The sequence below is a fragment of the Theobroma umbraticum genome, unplaced genomic scaffold, assembly GCF_002168275.2.
Source record: "Theobroma umbraticum cultivar Fairchild unplaced genomic scaffold, ASM216827v3 scaffold_56.0, whole genome shotgun sequence".
Taxonomy (NCBI): domain Eukaryota; kingdom Viridiplantae; phylum Streptophyta; class Magnoliopsida; order Malvales; family Malvaceae; genus Theobroma; species Theobroma umbraticum.
This window is the reverse complement of record NW_018397256.1, coordinates 4,730,658-4,757,068: the sequence shown is the minus strand read 5'-3', so window position 1 is coordinate 4,757,068 and position 26,411 is coordinate 4,730,658. Positions and strand designations below refer to the sequence as shown.

The 26,411-nt window shown below is 33.6% G+C and overlaps 3 protein-coding genes and 1 pseudogene across 4 annotated transcripts; 3 read left to right on the top strand and 1 right to left on the bottom strand.

The window, feature by feature from the left end:
* The first annotated feature begins 4,698 nt into the window (after positions 1-4,698).
* LOC110410484 (putative xyloglucan endotransglucosylase/hydrolase protein 23) lies at positions 4,699-6,219 on the top strand. The gene is made up of 3 exons (XM_021420202.1): positions 4,699-5,158; positions 5,256-5,449; positions 5,550-6,219. Exons 1-3 carry the CDS (start codon positions 4,874-4,876, stop codon positions 5,959-5,961), a joined length of 891 nt encoding a protein of 296 aa, XP_021275877.1. The 5' UTR covers positions 4,699-4,873; the 3' UTR covers positions 5,962-6,219.
* Positions 6,220-8,381: 2,162 nt separating this feature from the next.
* LOC110410526 (putative xyloglucan endotransglucosylase/hydrolase protein 23) lies at positions 8,382-10,691 on the top strand (annotated as a pseudogene). Its single transcript, XR_016350831.1, has 3 exons — positions 8,382-8,898; positions 8,989-9,182; positions 9,278-10,691. The product of XR_016350831.1 is annotated as a putative xyloglucan endotransglucosylase/hydrolase protein 23 (transcript).
* Positions 10,692-14,142: 3,451 nt separating this feature from the next.
* On the top strand, positions 14,143-17,171 carry LOC110411515 (two-component response regulator ORR22-like). The gene is made up of 7 exons (XM_021421706.1): positions 14,143-14,293; positions 15,236-15,388; positions 15,515-15,862; positions 15,953-16,035; positions 16,164-16,734; positions 16,847-17,007; positions 17,095-17,171. Exons 1-7 carry the CDS (start codon positions 14,143-14,145, stop codon positions 17,152-17,154), a joined length of 1,527 nt encoding a protein of 508 aa, XP_021277381.1. The 3' UTR covers positions 17,155-17,171.
* Positions 17,172-17,972: 801 nt separating this feature from the next.
* On the bottom strand, positions 17,973-18,833 carry LOC110411583 (nicotianamine synthase-like). The gene has a single exon (XM_021421811.1). It carries the CDS (start codon positions 18,831-18,833, stop codon positions 17,973-17,975), a length of 861 nt encoding a protein of 286 aa, XP_021277486.1.
* Positions 18,834-26,411: the final 7,578 nt, after the last annotated feature.

The window sequence follows — 26,411 nt, the reverse complement described above, 5'->3', positions numbered from 1 at the left end:
GTCTATCTAATTTAGCAGTGTCCTCGCTGCCTCAGGCAAGGCATTAATCCAGTTTTAGAATTGCCATAAGTCTTCTGTAAACTCTCAACTAGCTTTACTCCCGAGTAGTCTCTTCCACTTCACAACGTATTGGTGCTAAGGCTTGTGGTGTTGTTGTTTAAGTACCCTATCAGTCAAAACTTCTTTCATTTCCTTTTCATATGCTACCTTGACACCCAATGGAGCCCTATGGCTCACCCCTCGATTAGGATCTTCATCATCCCCATAGTAAGGCTTTAGTATATTGATGTCAAATACCAGATGTAGCTTAGGCTTAAGTGGCGTGTCCAGTTTGTAAGCCACTTTACCTATCTTCTTAACCACTTAATACGGCTTATTATAGATTCGAACTAGGCTTTTGTGTTGGCCTTTGTTCTTCAGGAATAGATGGAGTTTCACCATCACCGTGTCCTTACATCGAAATGAGTTTCCTATTTAGTTTGATCTACCTACTTTTGTGTCTTTTTGGTAGCCTTGTGGAAACAAGCTCAAGCCATTACCATGGTTGGATCGGTATAACCCATTGCCATGGTGTTGGGCATGTGAGGCTACTACCAAATCACTATCTCAAACAAACTCTGCCCAATAGACTTACTATTCTACAAGCTGTGAAATAACTGGGCCATGTCAAGCCATTTTGACTAGTCTATTTGTGCCTCGCACAAAATGCCTTAAATAAAGCTCTAGTAACATATTCACCAATTTAGTCTGCCCATTGAATTACAGGTGGTTGTTGGTGGAGAAGCACACCTCTGTCCCTAACAATTTAAACAACTATATCCAAAACTTCCTGTGAACAAACCATCTCTATCATTGATGATGGTTCGAGGCACACCTTAATTCTTCACTATATGTTTTAGTAATAGTCGAATGGCCTTTTTCATTGGACATTCCGTAGTAGCAACTACGAACATGGCATACTTACAAAACTTGTCCACAATTGGCATGGTACTACCAAACTTGTTAGCCTTAGGTAAACCCATTATGAAATCCATGCTAACACTATCCCATGGCTTACCTAGCATTAACAACAAGTTAAATAGTCCCTTAGGTCTCTACTATTGAACCTTGTTCTGCTAATACACTAGGTAGGTTTAGATGTACCCTTTAACATCTTTAGCCATCCTAGGCCAGAAGTACTTGGCACTTAATAGTGCTAAGATCCGATTCACCCCAAGTGCCGTACTCAGTGGTTGTCAAGGCATTTTTTCATCAGTAGATTTCGCAGTCCCCCATGTTGTCATGCATAAAGTTTGTTGCCCTTAACGTATACTAAGTCGTCACCCACCTAGTATCATCTAGTTTTACTCACCTTGGCATGATCTAGTATTGACTGTGCATCTTCTCGTATATGCCGTAACAGCTCTTTGCGCACCTTATTGATTACAATCAATGTTGCCTTAGGACACAATGCATTTGCTACTAGATTAACCTTGCTTGGCTTGTACTCTAACACATAGTCAAACTCGATCAAGAAATCCAGCCACCTAGCTTGTTTTGGGCTAAGTTTCGTTTGGCTCTAAAAGTAGGACATGGCCATAATGCTTTACTCATGTCACTTTCAATTTCTTGAGAAACAAAGAAACAAAAAACTATTTCATGCTATTTGTAAAGTCAGAATATCAAGCCATGGCGTTATCATGTCATGAAATTATGTGGCTTCAATCTGTACGTAATTAATTTGGCATCACTTAATGTACTCTGGGTTTCCTTCATTATGATAACCAAGTTGCCTTCCACGTTGCTGCAAATCTTGTTTTTCATGAATGAGCAAAACATATTGAGGTTGATTGCCATTTTTCCGTGATAAGATACAACACCAAGTTATTCGAATAACTCACATATAAACTAGTCAACAACCTACAAATCTTTTCACCAAGCCATTGAGTAAAGAACAATTTCATCATCTTTTTTGCAAGTTGCGTGTTCATGATATTTGCTCACCAAATTGAAGGGCGAGTGTTAAACTATGCAAGAGTCTCGACTATGTCACAAGACAAGATCTTGGTCTAATTCCTTCGATATCTAATCCATATAATATTGTTGATATCTAATATTTGTAATATTGTTCTATTTGTTCCTTCATTTTTGGCTTAATTCTGGTTTATCATTGATCAACACTTATATTTGTTCTTATCATTAGTTTAAGGGACAAAATACACTTTATCCTTCAAATTTGACATGGTGTTGAGCAAGTTTGATTCAAATTTTTGGTTTTTTGTTTCTTTTCTTCTTGAATCATATTTTCAGCTAAATTTTTGTAAATTTGAAGTATATATTTTATTAAATATCAATTATTTAAAATTATTTTTAATAATAATAATACTAAAATAACAAATTAAAATTTAACAAAAAGAAAAAGAAGAGAAATAATGTCCTCAATAGTTTCACATCCATGAAGTAACATGTATACATATGATATATATATATATTTTAGATAAGGATGATTTTTTTTAACCCTCAAAGATAAGGTGTTTTCGAAAATAAACTTTTTTTTTTTAATTTTAACTATTTTTAGCCAAGAGAAAAGATTTTTAGACAAAATTACCCTTAATGAAAACTTTTATATTCAAGTGCAAAAAAAAATATTTTTTTTTAGAAAGAAAAAGTCAACACCTCCACTACTTAAAGAACAATGATACAGAGGTGTAAAAGTTAACAACAAACATTTAAATTATAAAAAAAGAAAGATGAAAAAGAAGAATGAAAGTTCATTATTATAATTATCCTCTCATACACGCAAATGAATAAATAGAGAAAAAGAAAAAGAGAAGTGGAGATATAGCTACTTTGGTTTTTGATAAGTCTTTTTTTTTTCTTTAGTTGGTGGGTTGCTTTAGAAAGATTCTAAAGCCTTGATGGCTGCATCCTTAAGGATGTACTGACAGTATGCAGCTACTGCAAGAACTTCGACGAACTGACCAACCTAAGAAATTTAGAAAAATGTTGTTATATGCCATGTTGAAAAAAAAATTGATTACATGTCATGTTTAAAGTGTTTAACTTCAAGAGTTTATGTATTGGTGAAATACAAAAATAGAGACTAAGTTATACGTCATGTTTAAAAAAATAACATTGTAACATACAATGTTCAAACAAATATTATTATACGTCATGTTGAAAAAAAATGTTGTTACACGCAATATTTAAGGTGTTTAACTCAAAGAGTTTATATATTAATGAAATGCAAAGATAAATACCAAGTTACATGTCATGTTGAAAAAAAAGTTGATACACGCCATGTTGAAATAAAAAGTTATTACACACCATGTTTAAGGTGTTTAACTCCAAAAGTTTATGTTTTAGTAAAATACAAAGATAGAGATCAAATTACATGCCATGTTTAAACCATGTCATATTCAATAGATTTGTCATACCCCAAGTGCATTAAAATTGTTAATGCGGGCATGGTGTGTGACAACTCTGGGCAATGTTTTAATTTATAGATTTCACTTATATAATTTCAACTCATCAACTTTAGGGTTCTATGAATGTAAATCAATAAAATCAATAACATACATTGATGTCGTCTCTACTCTTTAGTTTGTAAATCGATAACGATATTGTGAGAAATAGATAGAGAGAGATGGCAAATGGTGGTAGAATTAAAGAGAGCTGAATGACAAGAAAGACAAATCAAGAGAACAACAGACAGATGCAGGAGAGAGAAATCGATAAAATTAAAAAGAGCTGGATGGCGAGAGAGAGTTCCAGAGTACAATAGATGGATGTCGGTGAGAGAAATCAGGAGGAAAAATTGTGATAAATGATTTAATTTATCTAAAATGGTTTCAAGGGTATTTTTACCAAGTCATGATAAAAATTAAATAAAAACAATTAACTTTATATTAAGGGTTAATTTTAAAATGATCTTATGAAAGTTGACCATTCCATAAAATTTTCTCTTATGCATAATAAGAGGTAAAACTCTTGTATTCAAGAAATCCCATGAAACGAGCAACAGAGAGAAAGTTCTTTCGAAGGATGGTTTTACATTGAATGGGACGTCTAGGCTGACCACAGATATTCACGCCGGTGCAATTCAACTGTTGAAACCTCTGCCTTTTACGTAAGATATTGAACGTTGATATAAAAGTAAGAAAATTGATGCCGTTTACATGCTCTAGCTGATTAATTACCTGAAATTGTCAACTGAATGCAAGATATTCTTAAGAGGAAAATCATTAAAACAGTCAAAACTAAAACCCCTAAGAGACCAGCGTTCTATGCATGCGTATATTAAAATTAATTTTATAAGTATCAAACGAAGAAATCAATGGTGCTTAACCCTTTTCCTTTTCTAGATGCTGAAGAATGCACCAATAATTGCACAGCTATTTGAACCTCAAAATAGTTGGAAAGATCAACTCTACGCTAGCTGTGGACATACTGGAAAGCAAACTACGAAGTGAAAGGGGACCAAAGAGATCCTGGGTTAGGCGGTGGATGCTGATTGGAGTTCTCTGCTTCGTCCTGGTTCAAATTCGGGTTTGTTGAATATAAAATCGTCATAAGTAAGGCGGCTAGCTAGCTCCAGATTCATTTGTCATATGGGCAAGAACTTGTCTGGAGTGGTTAAAAATCATATGGCCCATCTCTTCTCTCTATCTTTATATGCACCGCCAGCTTTCTACAACTCATATTCTCTTCCCACCAAATTCTCAACTTGTCAGGAACCTTCAAAGCATGCACTCTTCCCTCTTTTGTCCATATTTTGTTGGTTCGCTCCCATATATATAGGCTATAATTTCAGGTCACTAAAGAATTCAAGCCTCACTCCTTTACTGAAATTCAGTTATTCAGCTCCTGATTTCATACTACTGAATCAGAAACAATGGCATCTTTTTCTTGCTCTTCAAATGTTTCTGTTGCTCTCCTAATCTCTGTTTGTGTTAGTGCTTCGATAATTGCATCTGCTGGCAACTTTTACCAAGACTTTGATATTACATGGGGAGATGGTCGTGCTCGGATACTCAACAATGGGGAACTTCTTACCCTTTCCCTTGATAAAGCCTCAGGGTCAGGTTTCCAATCTAAAAATGAGTATTTGTTTGGAAAGATAGAAATGCAACTCAAGCTTGTCCCTGGAAATTCTGCAGGCACTGTCACCGCATATTATGTAAGTTCCTTTCCCCGATTACATTCGAATTCTTCAACACTTAATTTATTAAATTTAAGGCTAACTTAACAAATCTGTTTATGATAATGTATTGCAGTTGCGCTCTGAGGGGTCTGCCTGGGATGAAATAGACCTTGAATTCTTAGGCAATTTAAGCGGTGATCCTTACATTCTTCACACGAATGTATTCAGCCTAGGCAAAGGTGACAGAGAGCAACAGTTCTACCTCTGGTTTGATCCTACCGCTGATTTTCACACCTATTCTATCCTCTGGAATCCCCAACGCATCATGTAAGTAATTAATGATCTTATAAAACTAGTCTAAATTGTACTTCTCTCACTTCTTCTGGAACATCACTGAGTTTGACTTTTATTTTCCCTATTTTTGCAGCTTCTCTGTAGATGGCACTCCCATCAGAGAGTTCGAGAACTTGGAATCAATGGGTGTCCCATTCCCAAAGAACCAGCCGATGAGGATACAATCCAGTCTCTGGAACGCCGATGACTGGGCTACAAGAGGTGGTCTAGTCAAGACAGATTGGAGCCAAGCTCCCTTCACTGCCTCCTATAGAAACTTCATTGCTGATGCTTGCATCCGGTCTTCAGGAGTATCATCAGTTTGCAATTCAAATTCTCCTGCAGCTAACAATAACAATGCTTGGCTCTCGGAAGAACTGGACTCCACCGCCCAAGAGAGGCTCAAGTGGGTGCAGAGGAATTACATGATCTATAATTACTGCTCAGACACAAAGCGATTTCCCCAAGGCCTCCCACCAGAATGTGCTGCCAATAACTCATCTTAAATGGAGCATAACAAATAGCCACTACTCCATTATCCTTCCATTCTCTGATTTTCAGAAGTAATTCTTTTTATTTGTGATTTTTAGGGGATAATAACAGAAAAATAGATTTTCCTTTTGGGTGTTGTAATAAAGAACATAATCTACAATATAAACAGGAATTTTGTTTCTCCATAGATAACTGTTACTGCTCTGCCTGCTTCTGCTCCTTGTACGTCAATTTTTTAATAAACGAAGTTGCAGCTATGAAATACATAATAAGTGAATTTGGCGGAGTGCTCATGAAATCCGGACGGCTTCATGGAAATGGCACTGAGTAAGACCTAAATTGAAGTTGAAAAGCAGCAAGGTTCGGCATGTTACAATTAGTTCCAAATTGTTTCACATATATTTTATTGACGTTCAATTCTTAGCTGGGCAACAAAGATTTTAATCCATCTAAACCTGCTTCGAGACTTTTAGACTCCATTGATTTTTTGTAATTAAGGCTCGTTTGGTTGTCTTTTTTATTATTGATTTTGCTAATTGCTTTTTGTTTCTTATAAAAGTGGTAGAACAGAATTTTCATTAAAAAAAAAGAAAAAAAAATTGTAAGTTAGGTAAAATGGTTCAGTCTAATTAGTTTATTGAATTTACTAGTTTATAAAGTTTAGTTCAATTTATTTATTTGGTCGGTTTTCGATTTTAAAATTTTTAGGTTGAACTTATCAAAAGACCAAACTAATATTATATATATAATTTTTTTAATTTCAATATATATTTTCTTATTACTAAATTGATGATGTGCAATGGTTGATTATTCTTATATTAGTGATCTTATTTTGTGAATGTTAATTTTATTATTTTTATTATGTTAAATCTTGAATGTTAAAACTTAGAGGTTAAAACTCTTGAGTGTTAATTCGATTAATTTAATAGCTTATGTTAAAGGACTTAATTATGTAAGTAAAAGAAAAATTGTTGTACTGAGTTTTATATGTTTAGGTTATTTATATATTTTATAATTATGGATAAAGTTTATAAATTTCAATATTGTAATTTGCAAAAGACAAAAGTGACAAAATTTCAATTCTTTTGATCCAAAACCGAATCGATTGAACCAATATGATATTTGATTGGTTTTGATCGATTTTTTAAAAATGTTTGATCCATTTAATCTTTAATTATGACGGATCGAATTGAATAATTGCTTATCCTATATACTGATATGATATGATGATATGACCATATGCCATATTTATCCTTCACATCAACACCACGTGAGCATAAAATGGTAAATGAGATTTTGACTAATGATAATTAGTCAATTGTTAGTTATAAGGATATATTTTATTTAAAATAAAAATATAGAAGCTTGATTAAACGAAATGGAAGAATAAATGCTTATTTGTATTTTTTAAAATAATTCAATAATATTTTCAAGAAGCATGTCAAAAAAAAAAAGATTACAATAATTGAAAACAATAAAAAAAGATTAAAATGCAACGCCAATTGTATAAAAGTAATTAAATCATTGTGCATGTCATTCTTTAACAGAGAATACTTACAATTTAGATTTCAATAATAATATAAAGAAATTATTTACATTTATGTCCAAATGTGTTCATTTTCCCTTTTAATCTCTTAAGGTAAAAATAAAAAACTAGCTAAGCAAAATTCACCTATATACGAGTAATCGAAAAGAACATATGTTTTGGCATGAATTAAGGACATGCTCAAGAGCAATAAAAACCACATCCAAAAATATCATCACAGCTCAGGAGTAATAGCAGCTACATATCTAATTAAAGGTATCCTCACACTTGTGAAAAGGAACAGAAAAATAGCATTGGCACAGCAGACCTAGCAAATCGTTTGACCCAAATATAATGGATAAGACATTAAGCAAAACGAAAAGGAAACTAAAAGAAGTAATCACATCGGATTCAGAATCATGGTAATTGGAAAAGTTATACAGGCTTCAAGAGCTTACATGCCGAGTTGCATGTAGCTAGGCTCTATTAACTGTTAGTGTGTGACAAGTGCTCGATCACGTTAGAACTTTAATTAGATCAATAATACAGAAAAGATGCTTCACAATGATTTAAAAGCAAAGTGAAACAGAAATAAAAGAGCAAAAACAAAATTCTACTAAACACTTACTTAATGACTATAAATATGGCGTCTCTGATCTGGCAATCTCTGCATCAATTAGTCGCAGAGCATATTTGTTGACCTTGAACCCATAAATTAATTAGGCTTGGATTAATTGAGCTAACACGTAGGTCAATTAAATGGCCAAACCTTAAAAGTTAACTAGTATACATTATTGGAGTTGACTACCACACAGGAGAGGTGGGTGGGGACGGCAGAAGTAATCATCAATTTTATAGATTCCTGACCATTTCTCTACGAAAAACCGCCTTTGGTTGTTTCATATTTGATACTGATGACGCCAATGAGAGAAACTGGCTACAGAAGGCCTAGTAGTTGCTGCCACATCTTCCTTTTACTAATATTCATGTAGATAAACAATGAACCTTACAATCCGCGCCTGCCTGGCCTCTCTGACTGTCTTACGTATAAATGCTACCTCAATCAATTCAACCCCCGACCGCAACAGCCAGAATCATTTTCTGCAGCCGAGCACATACGACGAGAACATAGATCAAGAAAATGGCTGCATTTCATTCTCCTTCAAGTGCATCCGCTAGGGTGGTTTTATTGTTGCTGATCAATTTCTCCGTGGCTGCCTTTGCGGGTAACTTCTACCAAAATTGTGACACCATATGGGGAGCTGGCCGTACTCAGATTCACAATGGTGGCAATCTGCTCACCCTCTCTCTGGACAAAACCTCTGGCTCCGGGTTCCAGTCCAAGAATGAATATCTATTCGGGAAGATCGATATGCAGCTCAAGCTTGTCTCTGGCAATTCTGCTGGCACAGTAACTGCATATTACGTAAGTCTTCTGTTTTAGGTATAAAGAAGCTGTCACAATTTCAGGTTTCTTGGCATAACCTCTCAATTAATTTCTCCGTATGTACTGCAGCTATCCTCGAAAGGTGAAACTTGGGATGAGATAGATTTTGAATTCTTGGGAAATGTAAGTGGACAGCCTTACATTCTCCATACTAATGTATTCTGCCAAGGCAAGGGCAACAGAGAGCAGCAATTCTACCTATGGTTTGACCCCACTGCAGATTTTCACACCTACTCCATCCTTTGGAACCCCCAGCGGATTGTGTAAGGATGCATGCATAGGAATTCTACTGTAAACCTGGAATCTGAATAATTTTTCCTACAAATATTCATTCTATTACATGTTCAATGTATGCCAGATTCTATGTTGATGGCATCCCATTAGAGAGTTCAAGAACCTGGAGTTTCTTGGGGTTCCATTTCCGACGAAACAGAAAATGAGGTTATACTACAACTTTGGAATGCTGATGACTGGGCAACTAGAGGTGGATCGTCAAGACAGATTGGAGTCAAGCCCCTTTCAAAGCTTCCTATAGGAACTCAATGCCGATGCTTGCGTCTGGTCATCCGGATCATCTTACTGCAGTCCAAACAAAAATGCATGGTTTTGGGAAGAGCTTGATTTTGCAAAGAAAGGGCAGATGAGATGGGTGCAGGATAATTACATGGTGTATAATTACTGCACAGATACAAAGCGATTCCCCCAAGGCCTTCCAACTGAATGTGCCTTTGCCAACATACTCTAAAAACACAGCCTGCCATCCTTTTCCTCACTTCCTCCACCAATATAGTTTGTATTATTCCCTTGTTCAACCCAATTTCACTGAAAACAAGAGGATTGCTTTCCCCCGATTGTAAAAGAGTTGGCTCCTTGATGTATTTGTTTTTAATTTTTTCTGTCTAGTTTACAATTTTGAAATAAGGACTTTGTAACTGCCTATTCTGTACTCAGATATTAAATCTCTTGTTTTTTTTTTGGAAAACTTGGAAGTGATGAATACAATGCAAGGTGAGCAATGGATTGAATCGCCAACATGGCGTGAAAAGATTGAGGAATGGTCCCCAAAAGTGGAGGTTGGCAAACGTAGAAGTTGGATTCACCAGATGGCATACCGATTCATGGGTGGAATTTTTCCACATTCCAAACTATTGCTAAGATGTGGGGGAATTTGATAGTTTGGCAGAAGATACAATGAATCTGTTGTCTGTCGACACAGCTGCTGTGCTCATACACACAGACAGGACACAAAAGAATTGAAGAAGAACTAGTGTTGGGAATCAAGGAGGACAAATATTATGTGTTTGTGTGTGAAGTTTACCTCGATTGTGTTATTCATTCTAATGGCATCATCTGGTACCGATGAATGGGTAAGCATTTCCAAATCGTCTGATGAATCAATCTGAAATGCCGGGAAAGAAGAGTTGGAGGCCACTGGAGATTAAAGCAATTACCAGATAGATAGAGGAGCGCATTACGGCGAGGATATATGGCGAATAGGTTAAAGAGGTTGAACGCCCGAGCCTCCTTGAACATAGCCCACAAGAGGGTGGGTATCACTCAGGAGGTTGAAGGTAGAGCACGAGGCCTAGATGCGGTGGTGGACAGGGCTGATGTATGGGGAGATTTTTCACTAGCCTCAACTAGGTAGCCCACAAACATGGTGGGCTCTCTTCAAGGAAGCAACTGAAAGCCCAACTGACTCAAACCGGCATGCTAAATTAAGAATGTTATCGGGTCGAGGGGGAGAACCTAGAGATCGTTGTAATCTTTGGAAGAAGGTGAGGAGCAGGGGCGGAGGGTGAGCCAACAGCGGGGTGGGGTGCCCTCAAAATTTTTAAAAATATTTATTTTTTATATTTATTTTTAATGGCTTCTCCGAAATTTTTCAAAAAATTTAATTTATTATATATTTTTAATAACTCACACAAAATAATTTTTTATTTAATAATTAATATAAATAAAAAATAAAAAATAAACTTCATAAATCTACTTAACTTTAGTCTAATTTAAGTTTCTCCTTACTTCTTTCTCTTTTTTATTTCTTTTTCTCTTTTCTTTTGTGTCTTTTTATTTTTATTTTTCTTTTCCGATAACTCGTTATTGAAACACATCTCATTTTTTAAAAAAGATTTATGAGCTTATAAGTTTGGATCAGGAAAGATAGAAATCACTCACCACCACTATGTAAAATTAAGAAGAGGTAAAGTTTTCTTTTACTTTCTTCTTTCTATTTATATTATTCAACTATTGTGTGAAATTCTATATTTCGTATTTAACTATTTATATTTTATGCATTGTAGTTTTATATTTAATATTTTAAGTTTAAATATAAAAAAACAAGAATATTAGATGTTGACAATATTATTTTTTTAGATTTGATTAAAATATAAATAAAAAATAATTAATAATTTTTTTTAAAAAAAAGAGGTAAATCATTCAAATGATTCTTATGTCGTAACGTGTGAGTTTGAGAACCCGACCGCTAGACGTGGAAAAATATGTTAAGAGTTGCCACCAATCTTTTTTGTTTATGTGCGATTGGCTTCTTGTTGAATTTGTTCTATTCAATGAAATTTTAAATTGATTTTAGATTCATCTAAAAAACAATAAACTGATTTACAAATTTTTAAAGTTGGGTTTGGAAGTACGATTACTCATGGAAAAATATTAGTACTCTCGTGACGTCCGTTCCATAAACAATACTATTAAATCATATGTTATCCTATTGTAGCCTAAACCATTGATTTTATTTTTATATTTTTCTAATTCTTGTTTATTTATTTTATTCTTTATTAAATTAGCAAATTAAAACATTTTATTCAGTTTTACAAGTGCACATCATACAGTTACGAAATGATGTCATGATTTACCAATTTTAAATAATGAGTAGCGAAAACCTTGTATCGAAAAATTATTCGTAAACCATCTCAACGCTTTGATAAAATCTTGAAATTTTTCACACCTAGGTATATTCCCAAAAGAACTTGTATCTACAAGTCTTTCCCATCATCAGGGTTCTCATCTCATTAACAAAATAAACAACGTCGTATGCTATGCCAAAATAAAATTATAAATGATCTCACACGAGTGCATTTATAATTTTGTTTAACAATATATTAAATATTTTAATGTAATTTAACACCTCATTTATTATTATATCTTTTGTATATTTTTTTAGAAACATTTTATTTAAATTAATAGCTTTTAATTTAAATAACAGCTCTTTTGGGCTATCAATAACAACTCTTTTGGGGAAAAGCTAAATGTAAAATCAGGGGAAAAGCACACATAAAAATATTATTTATCCATAATAAAAAAATTAGGGTCTACATCTCCTACACTTGAGCCATCAAATCTTAACATTTTAGCTCATGAAAAAGAGCAGTGTGAATTAAAAACTCTTAATTAATAAATTAATTCATCTTATTTTGATTTTTCTAGTTTTTACAATAATTACAGAGAAAGTCTTTTTAATAATAAAAATTGTGAAAATATGAATGATGAGTTTTTTATAGATAATTTAGTTATTTATATTAAAAAAGACATAATTAGTGTTTTTTATACAAAGTCAATAATTGATGAATTTGAATTTAAAAAACAATATTGTCGGTCACAATTTTCTTAAATGATTATTATAAATTTTTTTATTTACATATTATATAAAATTATTATTTATTATAAAATTTTTAATTATTGGTTAAGTTCAACGTATTAGTTTTAAAATTTTTTAACTTTTATTGTTTTTCGTTTTTGGCCGCCCCTCAAAAGCAATTGATTAGAAGGAGATTATGTTTGGTACAAAATCCAACACAATAATCTTATTCTTTTATGGTTAAAGGTGTTTGATAAACTATTTAATTTGTTATGAGGTTACATATTTTACAAAGAAATTAAATTCAAAATCAAATAACTTTTAATACATACCAAACAGTACATTCAATGGACGAGATTAATAAATAAATCAAACAAAACCAATATAAAAGTAAACTAATCCTCACAGAATGCGACTTGTTCCTAAAATTTAAAGATTTAAAGATTTGCCTTTTTCCATTAAGATACAGTTGATTGAACAAGGCTTGCATATTGAATACTTGTACAGAGGATAGCAGGTCGGGGTTTGAAGAAGAGAAGGCCGAGGCAAACAGATGATGAGCATCGTTTAAATCAATGCCTTTCCCAATTATAGTAAAGTGCACCATTTTGTTAATAGCGGTTTATTGATATTTTGAAAAATTTTAAATTATTGAAAATTAAAATATGATTTAATTCTTTTTTAATTTGATAATTTGTTTTTATTAAAGACTGAAAGACTTTTAATAAAAAAAAATGTTGAAATTTTAACTAATTAATATATTAAATTAAATTGACTATCCCATATACGATTTTTTGGCAGGGTGAGCCCAAGCACAACTTGGCCCGATTTTATATTAAAAAAATACCTTTCTACTGTGTTCGGTTGTGCGCATTGTAATTCTTTTAAGGGTTCTCTGATCAAGTTTGGTATATTGACAAAAATTCTATATTTTCTATCCTTTTACTGTTTTCTTCGGGCTTCTGTGGCATACAGCGGATCTTGTTAGCCTCTTCGCTATTGAATATCACCTAGTGTTGTTTATTTTCTTTTCCCAGCTCTTTAACCTTTGGATATCTTTTATGCATGTATCCATCCATTGTTTTATTAGTGAATAATCAACAAAATCATCTTGATTGGTTGAATAAAAAACAAATTCCTTTCTCTTTTATCATCTCAAAAGATTTTCATTCTACTTAATTAACATATTTGTTATATGAGATTGAATTTCAATAGAAAATTGTTTAAATTAAGATGGGATGAGTGGTTTTTCTTTTTGATTAGGGACAAATTAAAATGGAAAGGTGCAGGTGAGCCAATTCGGTTTCCTTATCGTGCAGCTTGATGATCAAGCTACACTATAGCAAACAAATATAATAAATTTAATTGTTATGTATAGAAATTAAGGAGGGCAAACTTTGAAAATTCACGCATACCGACTTTGCATGAGGCGACCTTGATTGGAAAGTAAATCATCCACTTTCCATAAATGAGAAATTTATAGGCAATATAGTATTGCATCTCCTCAATTAAAGGGATCTCCACACCTTTCTTTAATTGGCTTCTCTTAGGGCGGTGTAACCTGCAATTATCCTGGGCCCTTGGCTATTTAAAGTCTTTGTTAAGTTGAGGTATCTCGGTATAATTACATCATGGAAGAGAGTTTTCTTAATAAAGGCTCTGAGAATTCGGTAGTTGAAGTTGATGATAATGCTGTCCACGAGTTACATGTTCTTGCTATTGACGCTCAGATTTTCAGCCTTCAGTATCTTTGTGCTGTGCTCCATAAGTGCAACTACAAAGGTATATCCAATATGCTGTTTCTCTCTATGTTTTTTGCTTATTCATGTTTTGAGATTCGGACTTTTAACGCATTAGTCATGCTGGGGTTTTACTTGCTTAAGTTTAGTTAAAATTATAGTTTTTACAACTCTGGAATTTAATTTGGGTTTGGGGATGCTGTTGATGAGATCTAATGTAGTTTAATTTCGAAAGCATTTTTTAGTGCTTTCTATAAGTAATTGATTTGGTCAAGTTAAAGAATGACAGCAGTTTTGTCACAATTAATGAAGTTTTTTTACTGCTTGATTAACCCTGTACAATAGATTAGGAATTGATGGATTGGAAAATCATGTCATGAAATATTGTTTGAATGTTCTGCTTTTGTCTCTGCTTTTATGCGGGATTTTTGCACTGTATTGCTCGATCTTTGTTTCTGGGCACAATGCCTTTAGATGTAATGTCTTTTATGGGCAGCCTCCAAGCTTTACCCTTCACTGTACTTTTCACTGATAAATATTCTTAAAGATCCCACTTTTGGCTGAGGAGAAGAAAAACATACTGTCTGAATTATTGAGAAGTCAAGAAAAAACTCAATATCATTGGATTGGTGTTTGATAAAATATCTGAACCAAAATCATGTTTTCATACTTGTCAAATAGCATATATATATGCTGATGCTGTTGCTGTTGAGGGAGGAAAAAGGGAACAATGGCCTGAGGCCATTAATTTGCACAGGTGGAGATTGTCTTGGAAGGAAATGATAATCTTCACAAGATGTAAGCATTTTAAGTCACTGATGGCTCATTGAAATGTTAATGTCAATGCAAAGGAAGATTGATAATTGATATTTATTATCTTTTTCTAATGAAGGAGATCAAAATTTAATTAATGTAACATGTTGTCATAGTTTGGAACAGCTGCATTTTTTGCTGTTTTTTGAACACCTCCCGTTTTGGTATGCAGTTAAAACAACAACATCGGCAGCTGAAGCCCTAGAGATATTGAGAGCAAAAAAATATGAATTTAATATTGTGCTTGTTGATGTTGATAGTGCTAACATGAACGGTTTTAAGCTTCTGGAGATTATAGGACTTGAGATGTATTTACCGGTGATAAGTAAGTAAATTTTCCTTCGAAGCTTATATATATCAAGCAGATTCCCTGTTTATTTGTTATGCTCTTTCATGTTACCAATTAAGTTAGCCAACTTTTAAGGTTTTGATCTTGCTTCGGAAATTGCAGTGGTGACTGGAGATGGCAGTCTTCAAAACATAATGAAGGGTCTAATTTATGGGGCTGTAGATTACATCATAAAGCCCGTTCGGGTGCAGGAAATCAAGAATACTATTTGGCACAGCGTTACTCTGAATAAAATGTGGGATTCTGAACAATCTACTGACAACGCAGAAACGTCGGACCACCAAAATCTAAAGCCTTTGGAACATTCCCATGCTACTATTACAGTTGAAGATGATAAAGACAACGTTCGATTAGATGATACCTCCTCTAGTTGTCAGAAGAAAAAGAGGTTGGTGTGGACTCCGGACCTTGACGCCAAGTTTGTAAAAGCTGTTCAGACACTGTCAAAGAGTAAGTAGTATTAGTTGCTGTGTAAGGGCCTGTGTATGTTGGCTATTCTATATATCCTAGCCGTTGAAATTATTTCTTTGTGATAATAAGGTTCAATGGTGCATCCAAAAAGGATACTTAAAGTTATGAATGAACCAGAACTCACTCGGGAAAATATCGCTAGTCATCTGCAGGTAAGAGTAGTCTTATACCCATATTAATTTGTATTGCGGCTAAAGATAATAGTAAAATTTTGTTGAGTAATACTACGACGAAACGGTTTGTCCATGCTCCTTATGATCCTCATCTTTTTGTGTCACAGAAATATAGAATGTCCTTGAAGAAGCGTAAAGTTGAAATGAACCAACAAGGTTTTGATATAAAAAGTGTTACCGGATATTCATCCACTAGGAGAAGTAACCGCAGAAATGGGGAAGCTGGCGATTTTAATGCTGATCGTGTAGCTGTTCCAAGCTTTAATCCATTTCACTCCTTCGAGGACATGAACTCTATCTTTCTCGATCCAATTAGAGGGGGCAATACAGTGATGTCGCAGCATAGAACACCGTATGTCGGCTTGCTGGATCCAGAGAAACCATATCAATCCGTTCCTTATAGTTGTTTGGATGATCCAAACTTTCAAACGCCAGATTTCAAACATTTTAGTTATTACAATTACTGCTTAGGATTGAATATTCAGCTTCATAATCCTGGATCTGAGCCTCTTTCAGGGACTACCTCTCGATCACCATACTTTCATGATATGGGCTCCGAGCATAGTACTCCTAGCAGTGCGCCATTTTATCCATTCTCAAATGCATGTTTTGCACCTGAAACAGATGTAGCTTTCCAGTCCCCTTTTGCTGTTGCTTCTGTCCCAGATCTTTTCCCGGGTACTTAGTTGTATTCAATACTTGCGTTGGTTTTGATAATTTGTAGTATGGAGCAACGCCTTTTTCATCATCACTTGCTCAATTATTTCTTAACGAATAAACGTTCACGTAGGTGGCATTCCAAATTATGGAGGGCTTATTGTGGACTGTACAAATAATGTGCAATATCCAGGTTCCAGAGGCCTAACATGTAATTTTGGTGGGACAGAATTGGCCTCCAATGGCACAACGAAATCACGTGATGATACCGTTTCGGAGATGGATGACAACCAGGTGATGAATGCTTTGTTAATCCTCACGTTCAGATTTCAAACCATCTGCTGATTTTGTCTGCTTAACTCCTACTTCCTCTGTTCGCAGTTAAGCGATCATGGACCACCTGATAGTCTACAAATCTTGGCAACTTACTCCTCCCAGTAGCCAGAAGGCTCTTGTATGACAGAGAGTGATTTAGCCCATGATGCGTGTTAATTAAGTTGGTTCTTAAGAACTGGTGTACATAACTTCATCTTAATTTTAGATTGTTCATAAATATTGTAAATAATGCGTAACTAGTTACTTTTGGGCATAAGATATATATAGGAAAAACGATCTACAGAGATTACTGTTTGCATTAATCTGTTTATTAATTTGTTTAATATGGTAGTTCACTAGCTTTATCTAGAGGAAGTTTGCTTATTAGTTTGGTTTAGTTGATATTAATTTAACAGAAGAACTTTCAAAACAAACAGTTTGAGCACTTTTTGAAGCTTTGTTTAGTTGCAGGAGCGTTATTTCCATACGCCAAAGCTATACTGTTAATTAATTATTAGAATGTCTTCCTCTCCCTAACAGCACTCTCCTCCTGCCACTTCTGTATCTCTTTTGTTCTCAAACTGAGTTCTGCTGATCCAAAGTAATTAAGAAGCGAACCATGTTGCTGGATTGCTAATACATATATATGGACCAAATACCTATTTAAGGTTCTGATTATTCAAACGATAGCCGGTGATAAAAGCAATCAATAATTTGGGAGTTATGAAAATAAAAATTGATAAAATACTAATAACCCTTGCAACAAACTAGTAACAAAGGAAATACAAAAATAACATACTTGAAACTAGAAATTAAAAAAAAGCACAGGGCAAGCTTGAAACAAGAAAGGACAACACATTGCTTACTTTTGATAGACACCCTAATCATGATATGGGCTTGTAGAAATAGAAAGACCTAACCATCGATTTAATAAGAAGGAGAGCTTAATTTGGAGAAATGGGCTTCCTCACGAGAACGACCGAGTTGATCAATTCATTTGTAGGATGAAAAATTGAAAGTAGTTCAAAACCCGGTAAGTCATGCTGCTCCAAGGCAGGGTACAAGAATGCTCTAGCTCCTTTGGCACTCCTCACAAGCAAAAACCCTCCTGCCTTCATGTATTTCCCTATGTGCCCAACAATCGTTAATTTCTCTTCTTTGCGCATCCCAACCAAAGCTGCCAAAAATATACAATCATATTCCCCAAGCTTCTCTCTTACCTTCATTATGTCGTTGGTCACAAACTTCACCCTCTTCTCAAACTCAACATCGGATGCAATTAGCTGGCGAGCCACATCATTCGCTGCTTCATCGATATCAAAGTTATCAAAATGAGTAGATTTCATGTGATGAGTAGCCATTACAATAGAGGTGAGAGGCATTGGACCTGAGCCAACAAAGGCTACCTTCTTTGGTTGCACCACACCATTCTCACTAAGAATTCTATACTCCAAACTGGCTAGTTCGACATAGTTGCCATAATAAGGGAAGAGATTGAGATTGCTCAATGGTTTGGGAATTTTGGATAGAAATGTGGCGAATTCAAGCTCTAACAAGCCTTCAGCGCGACCAGATAGAATTATGAGGTTCTCACGCATGTCTTGCACCTCTTGGGGTAAGGCCTCGATGTCTATATCTGAAGGAAGGGTACATAATTTCACAAGGTGAGTTAAGAGGCTATTGACTTGTTTTGATGGCCTAAGGGACTCAAGCTTGGAAATGCTGCCATGGATTTGAGTAACGCGAGCTACAAGGATTTCCGCTGGAATCAGGGTTTCGAAGTTGGAGTTTTGGAGTGAAGCCATGGATGAAAAGCTATTCTATTTGAGATTAAAGGATAAAGTTTAGAAATGTGTGATGTAATTGTGTATCTTGTGGGATAGGGGGCTTGCAATTCCAACGTACTTATAGTGGAAGAGAGAGGGTTAATATGTAAATTTCATAGGATGATACTTTATATTTTAAATAACGTCGACAATGATAGGATTGAAATGTCTTTTGGTCAGCACCGGCCTCATGTCTCATGCCTTTCGTATCTGAACTAGCAGCCACTGCACTAATAAAATAGCAGGAAATTTTTTAATTATGCTTTGCTTGAGTTGTTCTTTCCTTTTCTCGTGTTTTCTTTCCCCTGATCATGCTTAGGCAGATATTGGAGAAAGTTTACTAGAGATGTACGCATAAATATTATGTCATATAGTGACAACTAAAACATGTTTTTTTTTTTTATAAAAAAATAAAGACAATAAAAGAGCCAGAGCTTCTAAATCTTAGAAACACTGTTGTTTGACTAAATACATGCAACATAATTTAGGGTACAAAATGAATTAGTTAAGAAATGGGAAGCATTATTAATTTAAGCTAAACGGACCCCATTTCTAATTTCTTATAGTTTTCAGAGGATAAAATGTTGAACCTCGAACAGTACTCTCTTTAAAGAAAACGCAAGTCACTTTTGAGTATTGCTTATATTAAGCCATATATCCACCCATAAACGAATGATCAGTCTTTAAATCGGTAGAATACATTGTGTCCGGAGACCATTTCTATGGCTGCATATAATAATTGTCCGATCAATTCAGTGTTTTTACTTTTTCGTATTAGCCTAGTATGTGTTAGTCATATTGAATTTGAGCTTTTTGTTCAATGATATTAGTAAAATCTTCAAACAAAAACATATTCAATACTGAAATCAACACAAAAAGTAAATCACACACAAATATTAATAATTCTTATAAATCTAATTCTCCACATAGAGATTGGGTTTCAGGTTCTTTTGTGCGCCAAACTAGGTAATGCTTAGCGTAGGAGCATTGTCAAATTGAGAGCTCTTATTCCTTTCACACTATATGTCTATTATTTTTTAATTTGAAATAATGACATATGAGGGAAGCAGATCCCAAATTGGGTGCATTTTCACACTGACACGAAGAATAAGATTTGGGTCAAGATATTGCTAAGGCATGGGAAATGCCGGGTTGTTTCTTAGGGTCAAATGGCCAAAAGTTATTAATTTGGCAATTTTTATATTTTGTTTCTAGAAAAGGGATTGAAATTCTACTAAATGAGTAATAATTTGTCATAATATATATATATATATATGTAAAGATTGATTGATTTTAAACCTACTTATATCAACATTGGTTTGATTCAATATTAAGAAATCTTTCGACTTGATTTAATTTTTTTAAATAAATTATTTTTACTTCTTAAATTTTAATCATAATTTATTTTTAATCTATTAATATAAAAAATAAATATTCTGTCCCAAAATAATATGTCGGTAGACATGTAAGTCTGGCCATTACCTCACTGTTTGAGTTTCCATCTACTTGATAATGTGGCATAAATTTAATACTTATTTTACCCTTCTGGTCTTTTCTTTCCCATGTTATCCTTTCCCTTGCTCTCTCTTCTCTTTTTAGTTTCTCTCTACGATCCTCTCTCTTAAAAACCAACCACCTTTTCCAGAATCCGGCTTCTGGCCACCGCTGGCGTCGCCGCCTCTAATCATTGAACGGCTGATGGCTGTCGCTTGTCGGCGTCCAAAAAAACCCTCTTCAGCCTTTTTATTCAACCTTTGGTAATTGGGTGGTATAAAAAAAAGGACTCAACTTTGTAGATCCAAAACCGACTGAAGCACAGCCACCCAACAGAAACAACCAAAACCCCATGCACTTTAATGTTATATAGATAAGATTGAGCAATTTTTATAAAAGTCTAGTAAAGCCAGAAGTAGAGATGGAGCCAAAGACGCGAAACAACAATACCAGTAATTTCAAAGGAAAGGAAGACATGGGTGTTGCAGTTCTTAGCCTAAAATGAGATTAGTTTTTATTTTTTTAATTAAAAAAAAAAGAGAATTCGAATTTTATTTTTAAATAGAAAGTTATGCATCAATTAATGAGATAAATATTTAGATGCAACATCTTTTTGAGTAAAAAAAAAATTGATGATTAACCCGTTTTTGAGATTGATTTTATTGAAATATCCTCATAGCCATTGCAGCCCTTGATGATTTTTTAATCAAGCATTTGCTATGGTGGAAGATGAAACAATCAGAAAGAATAGGTTTTTTTCGCTTAAGAAAATTGCAAACCTTCCAAAAATTGTGGCAGATCTCTCAATTTTGCCTGATTCTAAATATTAATGGCCAAAATGCTTTTCACATTCTCTTGAGTGAACATCAAGTAGGTAAAAAAAGGAAAAATTGCAGATTTAATGTTTTTGATAGTGCTTTGTATAGAAAAGTAGGCAAAGTTTGTAATTTACATAAATGAATGTTCGGCTCTTTTCTTAATTTTCTTAAAATTTATTTTCTTAATTCTTTTACATTTTTTTTGAGAGTTTTGGACATTTCTCTTGCTTTGTGAAAGAATCTAAAAATGGCAGCGCACTTTTGTTCATTGGAGAAGGAGAGAGTTTGAAAGTCCACATTTTGCGTTTTCTTTTATCATGGGTATTTTAGTCATTTCTTAAAATTTATTAGCGGTGTTTAAAGTTTGAGACGAGGTATCCATTTTTAATAATAATAGATCAAAAGCGAATTATGGTCAAAATTTTAAAAAATAAGAGTAACTTATCTTTTTTTTTGGGTAAATGCTATTTTCATTTGTTTAGAAAGTTAATTTTTTTTTGGGACATGCAAACTTAAAATTTAGTAGTAACTTTTAATAAATACCAAAAAAATTGTAATTAGAAATTTGAATTCAAATTTCAAATTTATTATAAAAGTGGGTGATAGAACTTGTCCTAGATAGAGTTGCTCGCCAAGCTCGTAAGCTTGGCCTGGCTCAAGTCAAGCTTTGAATAAGATACTTGATGCTTAGGTTCAACTTGAGATATCGTTACATAAATGAATATTTTATTTTTATTTAATTTAATTTCCAAATGTTAATATATTGATTTAAAAATTATTTTTAATATTTTAATAATAAATATAATATAAATGGATAAACTAATCCATCTTTAAGTTGTGTCAATTGGATTTGACTCAACTTGGATACTTTTAAATCTCTCAAAGACTTCTTAATCATTTTAATTAGGTTCACGTGTAAACTCGACAAAAACTCTTTGTGGTATGACATTTCTCACATAACATTTTTAAATTCGTTATTTTTCATATAAAATTGACATGACCAAAGCGAGGGCCCAATATGCATAGCTTACTAAACGCATGCAACCTTACAATCATACATGTGGAAACTTGCTTCATTATACATATATGTACATTTCTGTATATTCAATACATATATGAAACTCACATCATATTTCCAAAATATCATGTTATATATATATATGTGCATAATATCCGCCAACTCAAAATACTACCAACTTGTGGCTGCATTAATGTCTGGACAAGACTTTTATCACATGCATGGACCCATGACCGTACAATGGAATGACCTTCAGGTGTGGGATAACTATTACTGAATGCCATGATAACACCTACCAATTGGGGATATAGGTATGTAGAAGAAAAAAAATTATCAACCAATTGCATGTCGCCATGTGGATTTAATAATATCTTAATTATATAATTAATTATAAAATAATTAATTTATTGGTTATATTATTTTAAAGACATATAGTTGAACCAATTCACCGATTGGTATATATTTATCTATTGAGATAACTTGAAGATAATATTTAAATTAGACAAATCAAAAATTAGTTCTTGGTCATCCAATTTATCTCCAAATAAATCAAAATAATTTGGAGATACTATTTGTATTTTGACCAATCAAAAAATTAGTTATTGGTCATCCAATTTATCTCTAAATAAATCAAAATAATTTGGAGATAATCTTCATATTTTTGACCAATCAAAATTTAATTATTGATCATTTAAATTATCTCTAATAATTATATTAATTTAGAGATAAAATTCAAATTAGATTGTTTACCTTATCTCTAAATAAATTAAGATAATTTGGAGATAATACCTAACTTTGGCTAATCAAAACATAAGGACTCAAAGTTCGGCCAATCAAAAGACTTACAATGAGTCATCATAATTTATCAATAAATAAATTAAAATAATTTAGAGATAATTCAAAAGGATTATATTTTCATCAAAGTCTCTCACTTAGCATTATAAATAGGGGGCTCCTCCAAGCCATTTTGATTCATTCAAAAGCATTCGAAGATTCGGAGGCATTCGAAGGTTGGGAGTATTTTAGAGATCAAGAAGAGTAGAAAACTTTTGAAGTGAAGATTAAGTGGCAGCGAAGTTCGTGATCAAGCGACAACGAAGTTCGTGGTCTAGATATTAAATGTTTGTGATTAAGATTAAGTCGTGAAGACCTTTGAAAATGAAAATCAAGCAAGTTCGTGATCAAGACTAAGTCCAAGTTTGTGACCTTGGGAGATGAAATGAAGATATTAATCATAGGAATTTCAAGAGATTATCACTTACATCATCAAATACTTGTATTTGTCTCATAATTTTCAAGTCAAGAAATTTTAATAAAAAATTTGTGTGTACAGGGTAAAACTCCTTAATCTATGATTTAACTACCTTTGGATTTGAAATTCGAAGCATGCAATTTGAAAGTGGTGAGCATAAATGCAATGAGGGATATAAAAAACGAACAAGCAATTGTAAGAAGGAACTTTTAAAAACTACGCAATTTCCTTTGAAACCATGCAATTTTGGTTTAAAATGAAATCTAAGAATCCATGTACAATTCCTCATGTTATTTCTGTGCACACTCATGTTTCAATTTAAGGTAGTAAGGCATCTATAGGTAAAATAGTTGAAAGTCCACATATTTGAGAAAAAAGGCTGCAAGTATCGATACTTTAACCATAGATATCAATAATTGCAAAACAAAATGATCTCTGCACGTATTCTGTCTTGAAAGTCTCGATTCTTTTGCCAAAGGTATTGATACTTTTGTTCTAGAAAAATTTTTCAAAACAACTTTGAGAAACAAATATTGATAACTTATTCAAAGGTATCAATACTTTCTTCAATATCTACAAGTTTGAAGTACTTTTTCCATGCCACTCAACTATAACCATATGCATTTAACCACAAAGCATCTTTTGAAAACATTCCACATTGTTTGTCACAACCTTTTCCTTGGCCATGATTGACATGAAGACTTGTTGGAGGTAATCACCAAGCCCACATAAGCCTTATTAACTTTCATCATCATATTTTAGTCCATCATTGGAACTTTTAACACTGATTCATAATTCATAATTGACATACATAACAATTTAAACATATGCACAAAGCATTACATTGTGCAAAAACATGTGTTGTTACTTATAACAGGCATTTCATTAACTTATCTTTCATTTGCCAATGCATGGCTACTTCAACGTATACTGGACAATTCATTAATGTCCCATAACCCATATACATTTGTACATACAAGGCTACATGCCCAATCACTTAACATAACTAACAACTGACTACCAATGGAGTAACCTCTAGGTGCAGAAGGTATTGATGAATGCCTTGGTCATTGAGTTTACCATAATACATAAGTGGATCCCTCGCACGTCTGTGTCCCAAATAGCACCAAATCTACAAAACATGAGAGTTAAAAATGTGAGTATAATTACTCAATGAGGAATATAAAGGGTAACAAGTAATAACTCTAAAAACTTTATAAATCATGCTCATTTTCTTGAAAACATGCACGTTTTCTTATGCAAATCCATGATGCGTATAGGTTCTAGCCATAAAATATACACACTTAACTTGAACTGACTTATTGATGTCAATCATAGGCTTCAGTGTCTTACCAAGCTCATAACTTACATACAAATTCAAATAGTGAACTATGAGGTGCCAAGAGAATAAATGGTCAGACTTGCTAGAAGGCTTTTTAAATGTTATCTAGTTTATTTCAATATGTTAATCTATTGTGTGGGATCTTGCACATATGTATCCATTTCCGGGCTATCCAAGCCTTTGTTATATCAATTTTCTACACGTTAGCCTTAACTGCCATTTACCTTTCTTGGTTTTCCACTTCAGCACATAAAACTTAGAGCAATTGGGTCTTACTCATCATAACTTACATAAACATTAAATAATTGGGCCTTACCCATCATAGCATACATTAAACATTTCATTTCATCATCAATATCAGCATATAACAATGCAAACATAAGATTTTCTTACTCTGGTGGTATTCCTCCGCCCCACTTAAGGCAATGCACATATGGGTACTTCGACCCTTCATATTTTCGGTAGTATTCCTCCACCCCACCAAGGCAATACATTTAGGGTACTTCAACCCGTTTCTATGATGGTTTTACTCTACCCCACTAAGGCAACATATTCGAGTAACTTCAACCTCTTTCTTCAATGGCATTACTCCGCCCCCACTAAAGCCATGCTATGCATCACAAAACATAATGGTAGCATCGCATTACATTTTCATTATAACAACATAACATATGCCTACATCGCATAACATCTAGTCATAAATCATTATATATATATTTATATATCTCCACATGACATTTAGCTCAGCTACCATGCCCTTCAGTGTACATCAACTCATCAAACCATTCATAACTTAACATATACTCATGTGCATAAGCATTGCATATAATCACAATTTGTTCATGGCTCAATACATATACTTATGTGCATAGACATTTCTTCTAATCATAATCTATGGTTTAACACATATACTTATGTGTATAAACATGTCATCTAATGATAGCCTATTCATGTTTCAATATATTAGTCATATATGCATAACATTTCACCTTAACCTAGGGCGCATACAGCATCATAAAAATCAGCTTGTTCCCATGCATCTTTGGTAAATCCATTTACAGCACATACACTTAAAATCTCATTTCATGCTTTTCCAAATCCTATGGATGCAATATCCACTCACCTTTTGGTGACTTAAATCAAAGCTAGGCAGCACAGCTGAGCACACTTCTAGCTACAAGACTTGGTGCTTCAAATGAAATCTAGCATTAAAATAATGTATAATAATCATTAACATGCTTAGTTCTTCACCATTCTTCTAACTACATTTTGCCCCATGCTATGCATCACAAAACATAATGGCAGCATCACATTACATTTTCATTATAACAACATAACATAATGTCTACATCACATAACATCTAGTCATAAATCATTATATATATATATATATCTTCACATGACATTTAGCTCAGCTACCATGCCCTTCAATGTACATCAACTCATCAAACCATTCATAACTTAACATATACTCATGTGCATAAGCATTGCATATAATCACAATTTGTTCATGGCTCAATGCATATACTTATGTGCATAGACATTCATCTAATCATAATTTATAGCTTAACACATATACTTATGTGTATAAACATGTCATCTAATCATAGCCTATTCATGTTTCAATATATTA

Coding starts and splice junctions, on each gene's coding strand:
- LOC110410484 (XM_021420202.1), top strand. CDS start 4,874: ATGGCATCTTTTTCTTGCTCTTCAAATGTTTCTGTTGCTCTCCTAATC. Junction 5,159..5,255: donor GCACTGTCACCGCATATTAT/GTAAGTTCCTTT, acceptor AATGTATTGCAG/TTGCGCTCTGAGGGGTCTGC. Junction 5,450..5,549: donor TGGAATCCCCAACGCATCAT/GTAAGTAATTAA, acceptor CTATTTTTGCAG/CTTCTCTGTAGATGGCACTC.
- LOC110411515 (XM_021421706.1), top strand. CDS start 14,143: ATGGAAGAGAGTTTTCTTAATAAAGGCTCTGAGAATTCGGTAGTTGAA. Junction 16,036..16,163: donor ATATCGCTAGTCATCTGCAG/GTAAGAGTAGTC, acceptor TTTGTGTCACAG/AAATATAGAATGTCCTTGAA. Junction 16,735..16,846: donor TGTCCCAGATCTTTTCCCGG/GTACTTAGTTGT, acceptor ACGTTCACGTAG/GTGGCATTCCAAATTATGGA.
- LOC110411583 (XM_021421811.1), bottom strand. CDS start 18,833: ATGGCTTCACTCCAAAACTCCAACTTCGAAACCCTGATTCCAGCGGAA.